Source organism: Plecotus auritus, assembly GCF_963455305.1.
Source record: "Plecotus auritus genome assembly, chromosome: 6".
NCBI classification, from domain to species: domain Eukaryota; kingdom Metazoa; phylum Chordata; class Mammalia; order Chiroptera; family Vespertilionidae; genus Plecotus; species Plecotus auritus.
The window spans coordinates 172,271,020-172,288,215 of NC_137773.1; the positions used below are offsets into that span (position 1 = coordinate 172,271,020).

The 17,196-nt window shown below is 49.1% G+C and overlaps 1 protein-coding gene across 1 annotated transcript in view; it reads left to right on the top strand.

The window, feature by feature from the left end:
• SCN10A (sodium voltage-gated channel alpha subunit 10) overlaps positions 1-17,196 on the top strand; it is a gene marked incomplete at both ends in the record, with an annotated part of 82,117 nt that overhangs the window by 41,135 nt on the left and 23,786 nt on the right. Inside the window, 6 exon segments of the mRNA XM_080675543.1 lie at positions 122-295; positions 8,325-8,684; positions 10,513-10,956; positions 12,260-12,400; positions 14,117-14,240; positions 15,673-15,827. Coding sequence (XP_080531669.1) covers positions 122-295; positions 8,325-8,684; positions 10,513-10,956; positions 12,260-12,400; positions 14,117-14,240; positions 15,673-15,827 — 1,398 coding nt within the window.

A 17,196-nucleotide genomic window follows, 5' to 3' on the forward strand; every position in this document is an offset into this window, starting at 1 on the left:
TGAGGGAAAGGGGTTTGCTGGTTTACAAAAAAAAAAAAAGACACTTCACTGCTGCCCCATTCGTCATTGGCCCCTGCCCCCAGGGACGCTGGCTGAGATGGCTCCTTGTTTCCCTCCGCAGGTCTTCACCGTGTTTTTTGCGATTGAAATGATCTTCAAAATCATTGCCTTTGACCCCTACTATTATTTCCAGAAGAGGTGGAACATTTTCGACTGCATCATCGTCACCGTGAGCCTCATAGAGCTGCTCACGTCCAAGAAGGGCGGCATGGCGGTGCTGCGGTCCTTCCGCCTGGTAAGGTCCTCTCTTGGCGACCCGGGGGACATCCCCACCTCCGGGGAGGCTCACCCCTGGGAACAGACCCTGCCCCTTGCTCCCGCTTCCTTTCCTGTCGCTGTGGGCAGCAGGCAGGACAGGACTCCTGGAAGCTGGAGACTTGGTGCATTCCCCTTATTCAAAGTGGGGGCCTGGGTCCCCTCATCTGCACCAGGCGGGGACTTCCCGGCATCCTCCTGTTCTCTTGTCAAATCACAGTAACGAGGAGAAGCATAGCGGCCATTGCTTCTTGGACACTGATTATGTGTTAGGCACAGCGCTAATCCTTTCACATAACATTCCTCATTTCAGAGTGTTGCTTTTTATTTTATTTATCTTTAAATTTTTATTGATTTCAGAAGGGAAGGAAGAGGCAGCGATAGAAGCATCAATGAGAAGAATCATTGATTGGCTGCCTCCTGCAACGCCCCCTACTGGGGATCCAGCCTGCAACCCAGGCATGTGCCCTTGACCAGAATCGAACCCGGGATCCTTCAGTCCACAGGCCCATGCTCTAGGCACGGAGCCAAACCGGCTAGGGCGAGAATTGCTTCTAATATTCTCATGAGTAGCTGAGGGTAACTGAGATGCAGAGCAGTTAAACAACGACCCAAAGTCTCCCGGCTGCATTTCAAAGTCAGATTGCTTGACCCCGGAGTCATCCTCTGACTCCCTAGTGCCCCACTCGCAGCCCCGATGTGTCACACATCTCAAAAACTGCCACCTGCTGGCCTCATGGCCTGACTCGTCTCCAAACTCAGCTCCGGTGCGCCCTCTACAGGAGCAGTTCTTCTATTCAAGTAACTGGTGCCCCATCGCCCACAGGCCACCCACGCTTAAAAGAGCCACATCTGTCAGATTTGTCCGATTGCCAGGAAAGTCTGGGGTCACTGGGGTCACAGTAAGTTATATTCCCAGTTTCCAAGGCCATCTGGAGGAAGCCTCGCTGACCCCTTGTTCTCAGTATTCTCTCTGTGCTGTCCGGCTCCGGAGAGATGACAGAAGGAAGGGGAGCGAGCTCAGAAGTCTCACTAAGTCCATTTCCAGGCCAGACAGTCTGCTTGGGTCCCCATCAGGGAACCCAGTCAAACAGCACTGAGCTCCTGGACTTGGGGTCCCTGCACCAGGGTGGCAAATGCAAATGCCTGTGGGAACCAGGCAGGCAGTGAAATAAACTGGCCAAGGAAGAGCTTCTGGCACTGGGCACTCGTCCCATAAAACAGGCAGGGGCAACTCAGTCCGGTCTAGGCCGACCAACAGAGAGCCCGGCTCCAGGGAGGGCATGGAAATCAGGGGACTCACCCATTGTTGTCAGAGTTTCCAATTTTTTATGAGAAAACAGAAATCCAGATTTTAGGGGAAAATGTTTCATATTGGCTAGTAATTCAAAAATTTTTTAAATTGTTGACAGTGTTACAGATGGCCCCCATCACCCCCTCCTCAGCCCTCCCACCCACACACGCTAAAGGCCAAATGAAGCATGTCCCCGGGCACCTGTGTGCCCTGCGCCACAGGTCAGTCATGACATCTGCCAGAGATGACGGTGCCTTCGCCATCCTGTGGGGGAGAAGGGCAGAGTGGGCCTCGGGGCTCGTGAGCCATAACCTGGGAATTTGGGGAAATCAGAATTAAATCACAGTTTTCAAAAGGCAGATTTTTCTAAGTATCTAGAAAATGATGATAAGAGGCAGGCACCTAAGCTCTAAATGAAATCTCTTTTTAGATTTCCTTTTCTGGTTTTTATTTTTTTACTAGCATTTTGCTATTTAATATCTTTGTATCCAGAAATCTCTCATTAATTCTAACAATTTATCTATATAATCTTTTAAATTTATTAACACAATCATATCATGCCAATGATGAGTTCTGTCTCTTCTAAGCTTTGTCCTATACTTTTCATTGGGTTTTTTTTATTAAAAATGTTTAATGTTGACACAATTGCAGGTGTCCCCCTGTCCTTGTCCCTTTGCCCACCCACCCCTCCCTTGGCCTTCACCAAACTGTTGTAGTCCCGTCACCTTCTTTATCCAGCCACCCCATCCCCTCCCCTCGGGCATAAGCCGGTCTGTCCTATGTATCCATGCTTCTGGTTCCATTTTGTTCGTCAGTTCATTTTGTTCATTAGATTCTACATTATCGTGCTGATTAGGACATCCGGTACACTGTTGGAACGAAGTGTTCACAGCAGACATTCTTGCTGTTTTCCTGCTCTCAGAATGCTTTCAATATTTCACCAAGTCTGATATTTGTGATAATTTTTTTTAAAGATTAAAAAAATCAGTTTAGGAAAGTCTTTTGTTAGAAATATTTATTATGGACCTGGTCGGGTGGCTCGGTTGGTTGGAGCATTATCCTGTGCATCAAAAGGTTGTGGGTTCCATCCCCAGTCAGGGTGCGTGCGGGAGGCAACCAGTCAATGTTTCTCACATCTCTCTCTCTCTCTCTCTCTTTCTCTCTCTCTTTCTTCTTCTTCTCCTCCTCCTCCTCCTCCTCTCCCCCTTTCCTCTCTCTCTAAAAAAAATTAATAAAGACATATCTTCAGTTGAGGATTAAAAAGTATATATACTATATATATTTTTATTATGAATAAATGTTTAATTTTATCAAACAATTGTCCTGCATGCACTAACATAATCACAAAATTTTTTTCTTCAATCTATTAGAGTAGTAAGTTATATTAATTGATTTTCTAATGTGAAATCAACTTTGTATTCCTGGGATAAACCCAACCTGATCATGATATAATCTTTATACATTGGAAGGTTCAGCCTGCTAAGAGTTTGCTTAAAATGTTTGCATCCGTATTGATGAGTAATATTTGTCCTATACTTTTCTTTGCTTGCATTGTCCTTTGCCAGGTTTTAGTGTGCTAATTGCCAGGTTATGCTAATCTTCATGAAAAATATTCCTCTTATCCGACACCCAAACTTTGGGTAAGATTGGAATTATTTACTCCTGGTGGGTTTGGTAAAATTCTCTAATGAAGCCATCTGGAGGTCAAGATTTTTCATTACTGATTTAATTTTCTTAATGGCTGTGGAACTAGTCAGGTTTTCTATTTCTCAAAGTAGTTTTGGTAAGTTCTATTTTTCTAAAATTTTCCTTCTTGCCTAAATTTTAAGTGTATTGACATCAAGTTGTATATGCTATGCTGTTATCTTTTTTTTTTTTTTTTTTTTTTTTTTTTTTTTTTTTTTTTTTTACCACAATTTACTAGTAGGTATGTGCCCTGACCGGGAATTAAACCCACAACCTTCTTGGTGTTTGGCATGACACTCAAACCAGCTGAGCCACCCAGTCAGCTGCTATGCTGTTATCTTTTAAGGGCCTATATCACCTGTACTTAATGTTACCTTTTCCTTTCTTTTAAAAAGAATGATTTGGGCTTTCTCTCATCCTTTTTTATTAGTCTTACAAAAAACCATCAATTTAATCAGTCCTTTCAAAGAACCAACTTTTAGCTTGTGGATCCTCTGTACTTCATTGATGTTTCCTGTGTCAATTAACTCTGCATCTTATCTTAATTACATTCTCCGTTCTGCATATTTCATCTTTTCCTAACTTCTTAAGATGGAATTGTCAACCTATTTTTTTTCCACTATATTCATTTAAGACTTCAATTTCCTAAGAATCACCTTGATGTGCAGAATTTTCCTTATTGTTTGGTTCGAAATATTTTCTCATTTTTAATTTGATTTCTTCTTTGACTCGGGTTAATTAGAAGCATGGTTCTCAATTTCAAGACATATGTGGTATTTCTAGTTATCTTTATGCCATTGAGTTCTGGCTTCATTGTCTTATAGTCCAGGAACATGTATTGTATGATGTTAGTGCTTTGAAATGTATTGATAATTTCCTTTTGGCTCAATATATTGAAAATGTTCCTTATGCACTTGCAAAGAATGTGCCTTCTGCTGTTGCAGGGAGCAATACACTGCATAATCCGCTCAGTACAGGAAGTTCAGGGTATGGTCCAAATATTCTATATCCCTGCTTGTTCTAGTAATTAGGAGAGAATGGTGTATAAAACTATTTCCCACTATGATTATGGTGAGGTCTCTTCTCCTTCTGGTGTTATCCTGAGGTTGTGTCATTAAATGTATACAAATTTGAAGCTGTTATATCTTCCCAGTAAAGTGAAACTTACCACTCAGAATTGACCTTCCTTATCCCTAAAATGCTTTTGCCTTAAAAATCTCATTCCTTAATGTTGATTCAAAAAAATTTTTGTTTGTTTAGAATTTGCCTCATATATCTTTATGCATTCTTTCTCTTCTAATCCCTGTATATCTTGAAGGTTTTTATATGTCTCTTGTAAATAGCATAGTCAGATTTTAGATTCTTATCCAGTTCTGACAAACCAGTCTTCATCTTTGAACCAAAGCATGTAGTCCACTCATTCTGTGAACACCCATAGACCTGAATATGTGTCTGTCATTATATTTGGGGTTTTCCATCCCCTCCCTTCTTGATTCCTTTTGGATTGTTTGTTTTTCCTTATTCCATTTTCTCTTTTATTGGTTTTGAAACAGAATACTCTGTTTTTATTCTTTGAGTGGTTTACCTTAGTAATTCCAGCATGAGAAGTTAACTTAAACAAAGTGAAAGTTAGCTAAAATCTTTACTTTTCTCCAAGACAATTTTTCATTTGTTACCCCTTCCCAACTTACAATTCTGTTAAGTAGTTTAGTTTTATTTTGTTTCTTTAAATCTGTGACTTCGCCCAGCCAGCATGGCTCAGTGGTTGAGCATTGACCTATGAACCTGGAGGTCACAGTTCAATTCCGGGTCAGGGCACATGCAAGGGGTTGAGGGCTCGATCCCCAATGTGGAGTGGGCAGGAGGGAGCCGATCAATGATTCTCTCTCATCATTGATGTTTCTATCTCTCTCTCCCTTGCCCTCTCTGAAGTCAATAAAAATATTTTTTAATAAAAAAATTTTTTAAATCTGTGACTTAATCAACAGTAAATAATCCTAGTGTTGTACAAACAGTCCCTGACCTCAGTATCTTCACCCAATAAGGGTATATTTCTCTCTCCTGTCATAGTGTGATGCAAGCCAGGCCTGTACCACCATCAGAGCTTGCCTCCAGCTTGTGGGAAATGGGAGGCTGAAGCTCATTTTACCTTTTAAACAGTCAAAGGCTCTGCAGTCAGGGGTCATGCTTTCCTTTGTAATTCGCTTCTTTTAAAGCTGAGATGGCCAGCCTCAGACCACTCTGCGTGCAACATGCCCGCAGTGCTTTCTCTGACGGAGTTCTCAGCTCGGCTTTATTTCTTTGCTTTTTGGTCCCCATGCCTTTCTCTCTCAACTCAGTGGTGGCCACACCATTAGCAAAATCTTTACTAAGAGTGGCTTTGTTTCGTTGAAAAATCTAACTGGTCTTCAACACTTAAAGACTTAACCCCATGGCCTATTGATTGGGATACGAAGCAGTGTACTTTTCCCCCTAAACAGAAAATTTCAGATTAGTTATGAGATTAACTAGAGAGGTGGTTAATTAGATATGAAGGAATACTCAACAACTATTAAAAGCAATAGTTTATAAATTTTCCATGATAATATGAAGCGGTTCTTTTGTTGTAATGCTAAGCTGGGCAAAGGCTACAGAGAGCAACTGGATGGGGTTGGAGATGGAGGTGAAGGTCAAGGGGAACATGGACACAGGTGGGGCTGCTTTCCTGCATCACTCATTCTAGTATCAGCAGGAGCCAGCCAGGTGGTTTGGGGAAGTGGGGGCACACGCATTATAGCCCAGCATCAAACACCCTGTAAATGTGTGTTGACTGACTGGCTAACAGTAGTGGTCCCCAAGCCCACAGATCTCTAGAACAGCAAGTGGAGGGATCCTGTTTTCCTGCCCTTTATAAAGACAACAAAAGGATTAATAGAGGATGACTCAATTTATACCCTATAATGAAAATTTTACACAACTTGCTTACAGTTTAATATAAGCTTAATTATGGACAACAAACTGCTATCTTAGGGGATTCTAATACAGTTGACCCTTGAACAACATGGGTTTGAACTGTGTGGGCCCACTTACACGAGGTTCCCCCCCCCCCCAATAAATACTGTAAATGTATTTTCTCTTACGATTTTCTTAATGACATTTTCTTTTCTGTAGCTGACTGTATTGTAAGAACACAGTATATAATACATACAACATAAAATATGTGTTCATTGACTGTGTATGTTGTGGGTAAGGCTTCAGGCCAACAGTAGGCTATTAATAATTAAGTTTTGGGGGAGTCAAAAGTTATACATGGATTTTTGACTGCATGGGAGGCTTGCACCCCTAACCCCCATGTTGTTCGAGAGTCAACTGTATTCGAATCCAACTATATTAATATCTAAACTCTCCATCCCAACCCCACCCCAACTAACTAAGGAACCAGTGGGAACCGTTAGCCAGGTGGGATTAAGGCAAGAACCAATGCCTGGTCTTTTTGCCCAGGTGCCAGTGAGCTTGCCCCTGTGTCCCTCACTGTCCCAAGTCAGGCCCCTCAGACTCGTGGTGTGGTGGGTGGCTGTCACCCTGTGGCAGAGCCCTACTCCAACCTCTGCTTTTACTCTTGTCCAGAGTTTACCATGAGAATGGAAACTTATTGATCATGTTGCTAAGGAAAGTTTGCATTCTCCCAATACCCTCCACTAAAGGGCTCTGTCTAGTGACAAACACTCAGTTTTTATTAGGGTTGGTCAGCCGCCTCTATGTCCAGTCCACAGAATTGGTGTTTCAAGCTCTGCTTCCAGGACGAGGAGGATGCCATCCTGACTAGGTCTAAGGTACGACGCTTCCTGCGTAAGAGGGTTAACCCTCTTCTCCTCTCTGCTGTGTGGGTGATAAAACTTGCTGTCCTGCTCCGTGCAGCACGGCATTCTAGCACTCGATCCAGAGCCTGGCTCTTGGTAGGTACTCCATAAATACCCCATGACAGCTGAGCCCAGATATTTCTTTCTAACAAATTAGAGAACCATACAAATGTATTTTTAAGTGTGTATACATCTCTATGCATGGTGCTTTTGCTCTCTTGTGGAATTTAGCACATTTAGGCATACAATGAAGACTTTGGGGGGTCTTTGCCTTGTCTTTTTTTTTTTTTTTTATTGATTTCCAAGAGGAAGGGAGAGGGAAAGAGAGGCAGAAACATCAATGATTAGAGAGTATCATTGATCAGCTGACTCCTGCACGCCCCACAATGGGTATCGAGCCCGCAACCCAGGCATGTGCCCTAACTGGGAATCGAACCGTGAATGCCTGGTTCATACGTCGATGCTCAACCACTGAGCCACACCAGCCGGGCTCTTTGCCTTGTCTTAGTTAACTAAACCATTCATTCCACGAGGGCAGGAGTCTCTCTCCACACACCTCTCAGGCTGGCACAGTGCCATGTATACAAGTGGTTGGCATTCAATAAGGTGGGCAGTTTGGTTGATCTATTAAATGAACACATGGGTCATTTATTGCTGGGTCTGTGATATCATAGATAGTTGCTATTTCAGTATCTATGATATCAAAAACACACACATCCATGGCCCCAAGATAAGAAATGCCCTAAGAGATAGTTAGCCAATACCTCTCAAATGTATGCCCTACCTGCAGGAGGCCAGCCTCTCTTCAGGTCAAAAGTGGTCCATTCTTGCTTATTTGTGAGCTCCATTGGACTGTACTCCACCCCCATAGAATAGGCCCACATCAGGAGGCCAGCAGCTACAGAATTGAGTGTGTACGACAAGACCACCAGCCCAGTATAAGCCCCCTGACTTTGCCACAGTCAGTGAAGCACCTTGAACATGTAGGGACCATAGAGGACTGATAATATTGTTGAGTAACTTGTGACATAGGAAGAAAGGTGTCTAAGGGCACCTTCCTGGGAGCACCCCATCTTAATGGAATGAGCTGCCTTGTGCTGTTCCTATGCCTTTGGTGTCTGGCCAAGACTTGAGATGAAAGGTGATGAGAACAGCCTCCAGGACCTGACACCATCTCTGTTTTTCTGCAGCTGCGGGTCCTCAAGCTGGCCAAGTCCTGGCCCACCTTAAACACCCTCATCAAGATCATCGGGAACTCAGTGGGGGCTCTGGGGAACCTCACCATCATCCTGGCCATCATTGTCTTTATCTTCGCTCTGGTTGGCAAGCAGATCCTTGGGGACTGTTACCGGGAAAATCGGCGCATGATCTCTGCGCCCAACGAGGAATGGCCTCGCTGGCACATGTACGACTTCTTCCACTCCTTCCTCATCATCTTCCGGATACTCTGCGGGGAGTGGATTGAGAACATGTGGGCCTGCATGGAAGTCGGCCAGAAGTCCATCTGCCTCATCCTGTTCTTGACAGTGATGGTGTTGGGGAACCTGGTGGTGAGTGTGGAGCCCCACTGGGGCACTGTCTCTGGGCAACAGAGGAAACTTCCGGGTTATCCTGAAAAGCTTTGACGTTGCACCTTTTTTTATGCCCACAGAGTAGCTCCCGGATTGAAGGCCTTCAAACTTTTCAGAGTCATTTATAAGTTACATTGTAAGAACTGTCCCTTGGGAGGCAGCCTGACTTGTGGGAATGAGCACATGTGGCAGAAAAGGAAGAACCTGGCTTAGAATCCCAGGTCCACTGCTAGTAGTGGTGGCTGACCCAGCACAAGAGACAATATCCCCGAGCTCTAATTTCCTTAAAATCAAGAATACAGTGCTTGCTCATGGGCTTACTGGGAGAATTAAATTACAGGAGATGGCATATGCAAATTGCCACCGCAGTGTGGGCTATGGCAGGAACTCAATAAGCAATAGCTGTTAGTCGTTAAAGGAAAATTTTCCTTCCCTGCTCCTGGGAGTTTTAGAAAATATTTTTCTCCAGGAGAGTAAAAGCTGGCTGATTTCTCCAAGCTACAAAGGTCCCAGCTAGGAGCAGGGAGCAAGCGCCATGGGACAAGATGAATAAGGAAAGCTGGACCATGGGCAGTGTCCAGCCCACTGTGGCAATGACACAGTCCACTCCCAGGTTTGAGGGGAGCCTCTCTGGAGACTTCCTGACAATTGGCCCCAACACCTCTTCTCTGCCTCAGCCTGGCTCCTCACCCTCAGCTTAGCTCCAGCCGTGCGGGTTCTGGGCCCCCTTGGTCTCCCAGCACCGACTGGCTGGAGGAGGAAGGTGGACTTCCAGGGGCCCCTTACTTGTTGCCCTGGAAGTCAACCAGCTTTGGTTTTTTTCCCATCAGAGTTTTACAGACAGAGAAAGCTAAACCAAGAAGAGGGATGAACCAACAAATCCCTCTTCCGAGTCTTTCCCGCCCAGGTTCTGAGGCAGAGATGCCTTTGCTCAGCAGGGGCGATCCTCCTCTATGGTGGAGAACAGGCTTCCCAGCCTATGTACACGGGGCAGGTCACTTATGACACACCCAAGGCTCTCCTCAGTTGCTCTCAGAGGGTCCGTTCCCCCAAGAGGGAAAGCATCCCGGGATGCAGGGAGAGGCCCAGGTGTGGCTATCCTGCCATGTCACTGGGACCAGGTGGCCCATGGAGGGGCTCGGGTCATGGATTGAGCAGATGAACCAACAAATCCAGGCTTTTCCTAGTCTTTCCCACCCAGGTTCTGAGGCAGAGATGCCTTCCGCCCACATTGCCATGTTGGGGGCTGGCTGAAACCCCTTTCTTGTAGGCTGAGCTCACCATCCCTGCAGAGCCCCAGGCCCTAACCCTCAGGCAGGAGGTTTACCTCTCTGAGCACTTTTATATCCATCCCTCTGTCATTTCCTCTTCACAGCCACTCTGAGAGGTTCAGAATCCCCACTCCCTGCTTACAGGTAAGAGTGTGAAGTTGGAAGCAATGAGATGTGCCTAGGATTCCAGAGTGAGGACTAGGACCCAGGGCTCTGGCAGGTGAAGGTGGTCCCAGGGATGTTCACGCCTGCTCCTCTCTGTTGTCCCTGGACGTCCCTTTGCTCAGAAGGGGCGATCCTCCTCTATGGTGGAGAACAGGCTTCCCAGCCTATGTACACGGGGCAGGTCACTTACGACATCCCCAAGGCTCTCCTCGGTTGCTCTCAGAGGGTCCATTCCCCCAAGAGGGAAAGCGTCCCTGGATGCAGTGAGAGGCCCAGGTGTGGCTATCCTGCCATGTCACTGGGACCAGGTGGCCCATGGAGGGGCTCGGGTCGTGGATTGAGCAGTCTTCCCTTCCACTCCTTCTCTTCAGGTGCTCAACCTGTTTATCGCCCTGCTGCTGAACTCCTTCAGCGCCGACAACCTCACAGCCCCAGAGGAGGATGGGGACATGAACAACCTGCAGGTGGCCCTGGCCCGGGTCCAGGCGTTTGGCCAACGCACCATGAAGACTCTTCGCAGCTTCTTCCGCAGGCCCTGCCTGTTCTCCCGGACCAAGGCAGAGCCCCAGCTGGTGGTGAAGATCCCACTCTCCAGCTCCAAAGCCGGGAACCACATCACTGCCGATGCGGCCCTGAGGAGCCCTGGAGGGCTCTCAGCTCCCAGAGACCCCGGGGACAGCCACGGTGACTTCATCACCAACCCTAACGTATGGGTCTCTGTGCCCATTGCCGAGGGTGAATCTGACCTGGACGACTTGGAGGAGGAGGAGGAGGATTCTGAGAGCTCCCAGCAGGAAGTGATCCCACACGGGCAGGTGAGAGTTCTCCCATTGGACGGCCACGGGAAGCAAGGAGAAGTCTCAGAGAGGGAACGACAGGGGCAGAAGGGAAATAATGATAAAGAGATTTACCAACATCAGGGCTGGCCCGGCCTGGAAGAGCTCCAGGCTAGCCAGGCTATGGCGCCCTTGACATAGGACGTGCAAACCATGCCATGCTTCCTCAAGGAGGTCGCATTTGAGCACCTGGAAGAAAGGGTCAGGATTCCCAGGGCAAGCAGGGAGCAGGGGCCCCCTTGAGCGCCAGGCCACTTGTAGGTGCTTGGAGCTGTCTTTCACACAGTGGCCCTATTTGCTCCGCCAAACCCCGGCTCTGTGCATGGGAGGCTAATGAGATTCCTCTAAGAACAGGATGCTGTCCACGAGCTGGCTCCTCTGCTCTTCAGCAGAAGCCTACGGAGTCCTGGTCATTATGTGACTCATGTATCCGACAAGAGATGTTACAGGGAAATGACACTTGTTCCTTTTGGCACCAAAGAATTTCAGCCTCTGAGTGATATATTTTTAAATACTTTGCACAGCTCCCTACTGTGTATCACCCCTCATTAACCTCTTCCCCATGACTGGGGGCATGCACTTCTGCACAATATGGGAAGGCAGGGATCCCTGTGGGGCCCAGGGACACGCAGTGCTGCTGGCCATCCACTAAATGGCCTGGCACAGCTGCGCTTCGAGGCTGTGGCTCTTCCATTGCCTTCTTCCCCTGCAGCTGTCACTTCGCTTGTGTTCCAGCAGCTGCTATCAGCTGCCATATTTTACATGCCTTTGTCTGGGTAGCAGCCAAGGGCAGGGCGTCGCCATCCCCACAGTAAAGGACATGAACTCTGGGACGTCTATCTCCACGCAAAGGCATTTTTCGTTACTTTGGGGTCCTTGGGTGGCTCCAGATAGCCATGTTCACTACCACTCTGACCTTTGGACAGTTAATAATGGTCATGGCTAACATCTATTGAGCCGAGCACTTTGTTCGAAGTGTTTTATAAACATGAACATATTTAAGTCATCAAAATAACTGAATGAAGTAGACCTTGCCTTCTCAATTTTGCAGATGGGATAAATGACGATCAGAGAGGTTAAGTAACTTGCCTCAGGTCACAAGGCTTGTAAGTAATGAAGCCAAGAGTTAAACAGATCTATCAGGCTATCGAGTCTCCCCACTCCCTTCACACAAGTGTACGGGTGCGTGGTTGGGTAGGGTTTAGGTACAAAAGCTCTTCTAATTTAGAAGTGGTCAGCGGAGGGTGGGCCCGAGTACCTAGCTGGGATCCCCTCTCACTAGCAGGAGCAGCTGCAGCAAGTCGGGAGCTATGAGGACCAGCCGGCACCCAGGAGCCCAGGCTCTGGAACATCCTCTGAGGACCTGGCTCCATACCTGGGCGAGAAGTGGAAAGACCAGGTGGCCGCTCAGGCCCCTGCAGAGGTAGGTAGAGAGCTTCCTGGAGAGGTGGGGTCTTCCAGGCTGCACTCAACCGCCTAACCTCAGATCACACCTGGGAATTTTTAAAGTCCCTCCCAGCCCCTCGGCTACTCGGGATGACTTCAGGAGGGAGAGTGAGGCTGGGGGCGGAGGACACGGTCCTCAACCGCTCGGTGCCTCCCGGTCTTCCCTGTGACACTGAATGGTAACCTTGGCAGGGTTCTTTAGAGGCTTAACTGAGATGCTGCTTGTCAAGTGTTTAGCTCTTCCCTGAAAGGGAATAAGTGCCTGGAAAATGACAACCAAGAAAAAAGGAAACCAAAGACAGTGCACAGAGAGAGTTGGGTGAAGCTGGCAGATGAAAGTCAGGGTTGCTTGTGGGGGGGACAGCCTCCCCGTGGCTCCCCACCCCCGCTTTCCTTTGCCCACACCTTTTTCTCTCGCCAAAAACATCCTGGTGCTCTGGAGTAGCTGTCAGTGCTGAGCAGTCGGCGGACAGCCTCACACAGACTGAGCAGGAAGAGGACTCGGGGGTTAGGAATGCCTTAGAGCCGTGGTCAGCAAACTGCGGCTCGCGAGCCACATGCGGCTCTTTGGCCCCTTGAGTGTGGCTCTTCCACAAAATACCATGGCCTGGGCGAGTCTATTTTGAAGAAGTAGCGTTAGAAGAAGTTTAAGTTTAAAAATTTGGCTCTCAAAAGAAATTTCAATCGTTGTACTGTTGATATTTGGCTCTGTTGACTAATGAGTTTGCCGACCACTGCCTTAGAGGAGGTAACAATGAACTTGGTGGTTTCATTACAAATCTCTGAAGAAGACGAGCTATAGGGAAAGAGGTAGCTGTGAAGGGTTAGCATCTTTCATACACTGTATTAAAAATCAGGAATTTAACTTGACCCCTAGCCGCTAAGGGCAGACGCTGTGACAGGCACTGGACTAGGCAAAGATAGGGAAGATATATCATTCATCTGCAAAGGTATCAAGCCCTTCAGCCTGAGGAATGCCAGCTACTGGCTGTGGGCCCCTGGGCAAGGCAGACCACAGCAGCGGAAGATAAAGGGGTGGGCTGACACAGGACCTGGGGGTCCCGGATGAACACAAGCCACTTGGGTCCAGCAGGGCGAGGGTTGCACCTTCCACACGTGGACATCATATTTCCTCCCACGCCTGCTGAGGACGCCCTGGCTGCTTTTCTCTATCCATGTTTTCGGTACACAACTGCTGGGTGTTAGTTTTGTTTTTGTTTCATCCATGACCCTGGCCAGGCAGGGAGGGGTCTGACAGTGACAGATGGGAACACACCCCACCATTTGGGTCCATTAGCCAAGCTATCAAGTTTACTAATAGGACAGCAGCATCAGCTCCTAATTGAATTCATCTGGAGACATTACAGAGCCAGAGCTGCCAGGAGGGCTGCAGGGCCCCTGTGGCATTGCTCCGTAGTTAAATATTCAAGCCCAGTGAATGCACAGTCTTTATGGGTGTAATTATGGTGTCTCGGGCCATCGCCAGCACTCCATCAGGGTCTGGAGGGGCAAAGCCTTGCATCACTCAGAGAGCATCCCTGGTCTGGGCCTCAGCTGGCCAGGCAGCAGGCATAGGAGGGACCCCCTGCGGGTCCAGCCTGCATCTCCGAGCTCGCAGCTGGTCGGGCCTGCAGTGCAGACTCCCCGGCCCCTCCGGGAGCTGAACTCACTGCCCTGGGTCTGTGCCCCGCAGGCAGCGAGCGACGGGAGCTCCTCCGAGGGCAGCACGGTGGACGGCCTGGATCCCGAGGAGATCCTGAAGAAGATCCCCGAGCTGGCCGAGGACCTGGAAGAACCGGATGACTGCTTCACAGAAGGTAATTGACATGAATTAGGGCCCAAATCCAGTTCAACACTCATCCAGCACCTGTGTGTCCAGGGCCCTGGCCTGGGGTGCACAGGAGACAGGGCCCCTTGCTGCCTCACTCCCAGGCTTGAGGGACCAGCCTCAGACACAACTGTCGCAACTCACGGCAGCCTGGGGGGCGCGATGTGCATCTCATGCCACGTTGGACACGACCCATGGGTGCTGTGCCCTCCCCGTCACCCCTGAAAACCCCTCAGTTATAAACTTACCCTCCTGAGGTTGCTAGGGGAAAAGGAGTCACTACCACAACCGCTCTTGATTTGGGACATAAAGGACAGAGGAGGGGCGGGACGTGCTGTGGCCTTGTCTTCCGTGTCACCTCTGAAGACAGAAACTGCACCTTATTCCTCATTTCCCTCAGTGTCTAGCAGGCGTCCTCAAACTACGGCCCGCGGGCCACATGCGGCCCGCCGAGGACATTTATCCGGCCCGCCGGGTGCCGCTGCCTGTCCTGCTTAGCAGCCGACTCGTCCCAGGCCCGCAGTGCACATAGGAATTTGTTCATAGTTTTTTTTTTAAACTATAGTCCGGCCCTCCAATGGTCTGAGGGACAGTGAACTGGACCCCTGTTTAAAAAGTTTGAGGACCCCTGGTCTAGAGCAATGAGGCACATTATGTTCTCAATAGATACTTGTGCTATAAATGAATAAAGCATACTATGAAATTGTGGCCTCAATAATAAAATTAATTTTTTTCATAAAGAAAACACTTCTAGTTTCCAGTTCCACATGGAAACACTTCTAGTTTCCAGTCCCAAGCTCCATCCCAGCCACGTGGTGGCCCCTCAGTTCAGGACAGGCTCGAGGCATGGCCCCTCAGACACCAGCAGGCCCAGGCCGCACGATTTGTCAGGCTTCCGGGGATAGGTGAGCATGAGCACAGGGACCACAGGGGTCATCTATGAGAAGGAAGGTCAGCCCGGCCAGTGTGGTTCAGTGGTTGAGCGTTGACCTATGAACCAGGAGGTCACAGTTCAATTCCCGGTCAGGGCATATGCCCGGGTTGTGGGCTGGATCCCCAGTAGGGGAGGCGTGCAGGAGGCAGCCAATCAATGATTCTCTCTCATCATTGATGTTCCTATCTCTCTCTCCTTCTCCCTTCCTGTCTGAAATCAATAAAAATATATTTTTAAAAAAATAAAAAGAAGAAGGTTGGGAGGAGATGAGAGTGGGCCGGACCGATGGTGGAGAAGAGCCCCTGAGGGCAGGATAGAGAGACTGCCTGGGAGGGACCCCGCTCCTTGCATATTCCTGGAAAGAATCATTTTCCAAAGGGGTGGCAGGTGGACTTCCCAGCAGAGCAGTCTCCCTGCCGGGCTGGAGCAAAAATGCTCCCCCTGTCCCAGTAGGCTGTGGCTCACCACTAGTCACCTCTCCCCACAGGCTGCATTCGCCGCTGTCCCTGGTGCAAAGTGAGCACAGCCAAGTTCCCCTGGACCGTGGGCTGGCAGGTGCGCAAGACCTGCTACCGCATTGTGGAGCACAGCTGGTTTGAGAGCTTCATCGTCTTCATGATCCTGCTCAGCAGCGGGTCTCTGGTAAGGGAAAGGCCCTGGGGCTGGTGGCTGGGTTCCCCTGACTCCTGGGATGCAGGCCCCCAACCTGTGGCTGGAAGGAGAGCTGCAGCCAGCACGTGGGCTCCTCTCAGCAGCAGGGCCTGGGGGTGCTAGAGGTGCCCACCTGGCCTGCTACACCCGGCCGCAGGATTTCAAGCAGTGAGTGCGTGCACCCCACTTTATAGGCGGGGAAACCCACCTTCAAAGGGCTTAAGGGACTTGTCCAAGGTTACCCAGCTTGTCAGTTGCAAAACCTAACAGCCCTCATATGATCCTAAAGCCCCTGGCGTGCCACCTTCTGACCCCCAACCACATCGGCCTTCTCTGAAGGCCCAGGACAAAGAGGATCCTCTTTCCTTGTCTTAGCAAGCCGCTTGTAAATATTGCTATTACGTGTTCAAAGCTCACAGCAACTCATTACAACAGCACTTCTCAAAATGTGATCAACTGGGGAGCTTGTCTGAGTGCAGTTCCTGATTCCAGAGATCCGGGCTGGAGCCTGAGACTCTGCATTCCCAGCAAGCTGCCTGGTGAGGCTGAATAGCTATGCCTTGCAGGAAAAGAGACTCTCAGTTAGGGGACACTTCCTAAGACCCTTGCTGAATTCCAGGCTTTGCGGGACAAGAAAGGATGCTTCTCTCTGTTTGGTGACTTAGTGTCACTACACAGTCTCCACTCATCTTCCCAATGGACCAGAGTAGATACCAGTACAGGCAGGGACTCTTCGTCCCCAGTTGTCCGTATTTTATGGGTGAGGAAGTCACAGCTCAAAGACATGGAGGGACCTGCCCAGGGTCCCCGCTAGCTAGTCAAAGGGAGGACTAGAACCCACTCTCCTGGATCATGGCTCCAATCTGGAAACAATCTACTGACTGTCTGGGCACCCACTTAAATGCCAGGTTCCCCAGGAAGGGTGCCCACACTGCGCAGGGTATAGCTTCAGCCTCAGGGAGGAGCAAAGGCAGCTGAGAAGGCCTGATCTGAGAGGTGGGAGGAAAAGGAGTGGAGGTGGCCCAGAGCGGAGGTGGCAGAGGGCTCCCCGGAGCAGCGCTGGTCCACGTGGTGGAAGGGGGAGAGGGCCAGGCGGCATCAGCAGGTGCCCATTGTCCCGGCATGGGCACGGGGCAGTGACTGTCCACCTGGAATAGCAGTCTCGGTCCAGGGCCGGGTGCAGAGGCCACATTGCAGGGTAAGAGGAGGCTGGAGGTGCTTTCTCCACACGAACCCCCCTGCCCCCTCAGTCCTGCCTGCCCTGATGGAAATAATAACCACATTTGCTGCTGACTGGGTGCTTTCCTCATTACGGATAAATCCTCCCTTCCCCCAACTGGGGCGAGTAACGGTAAATATG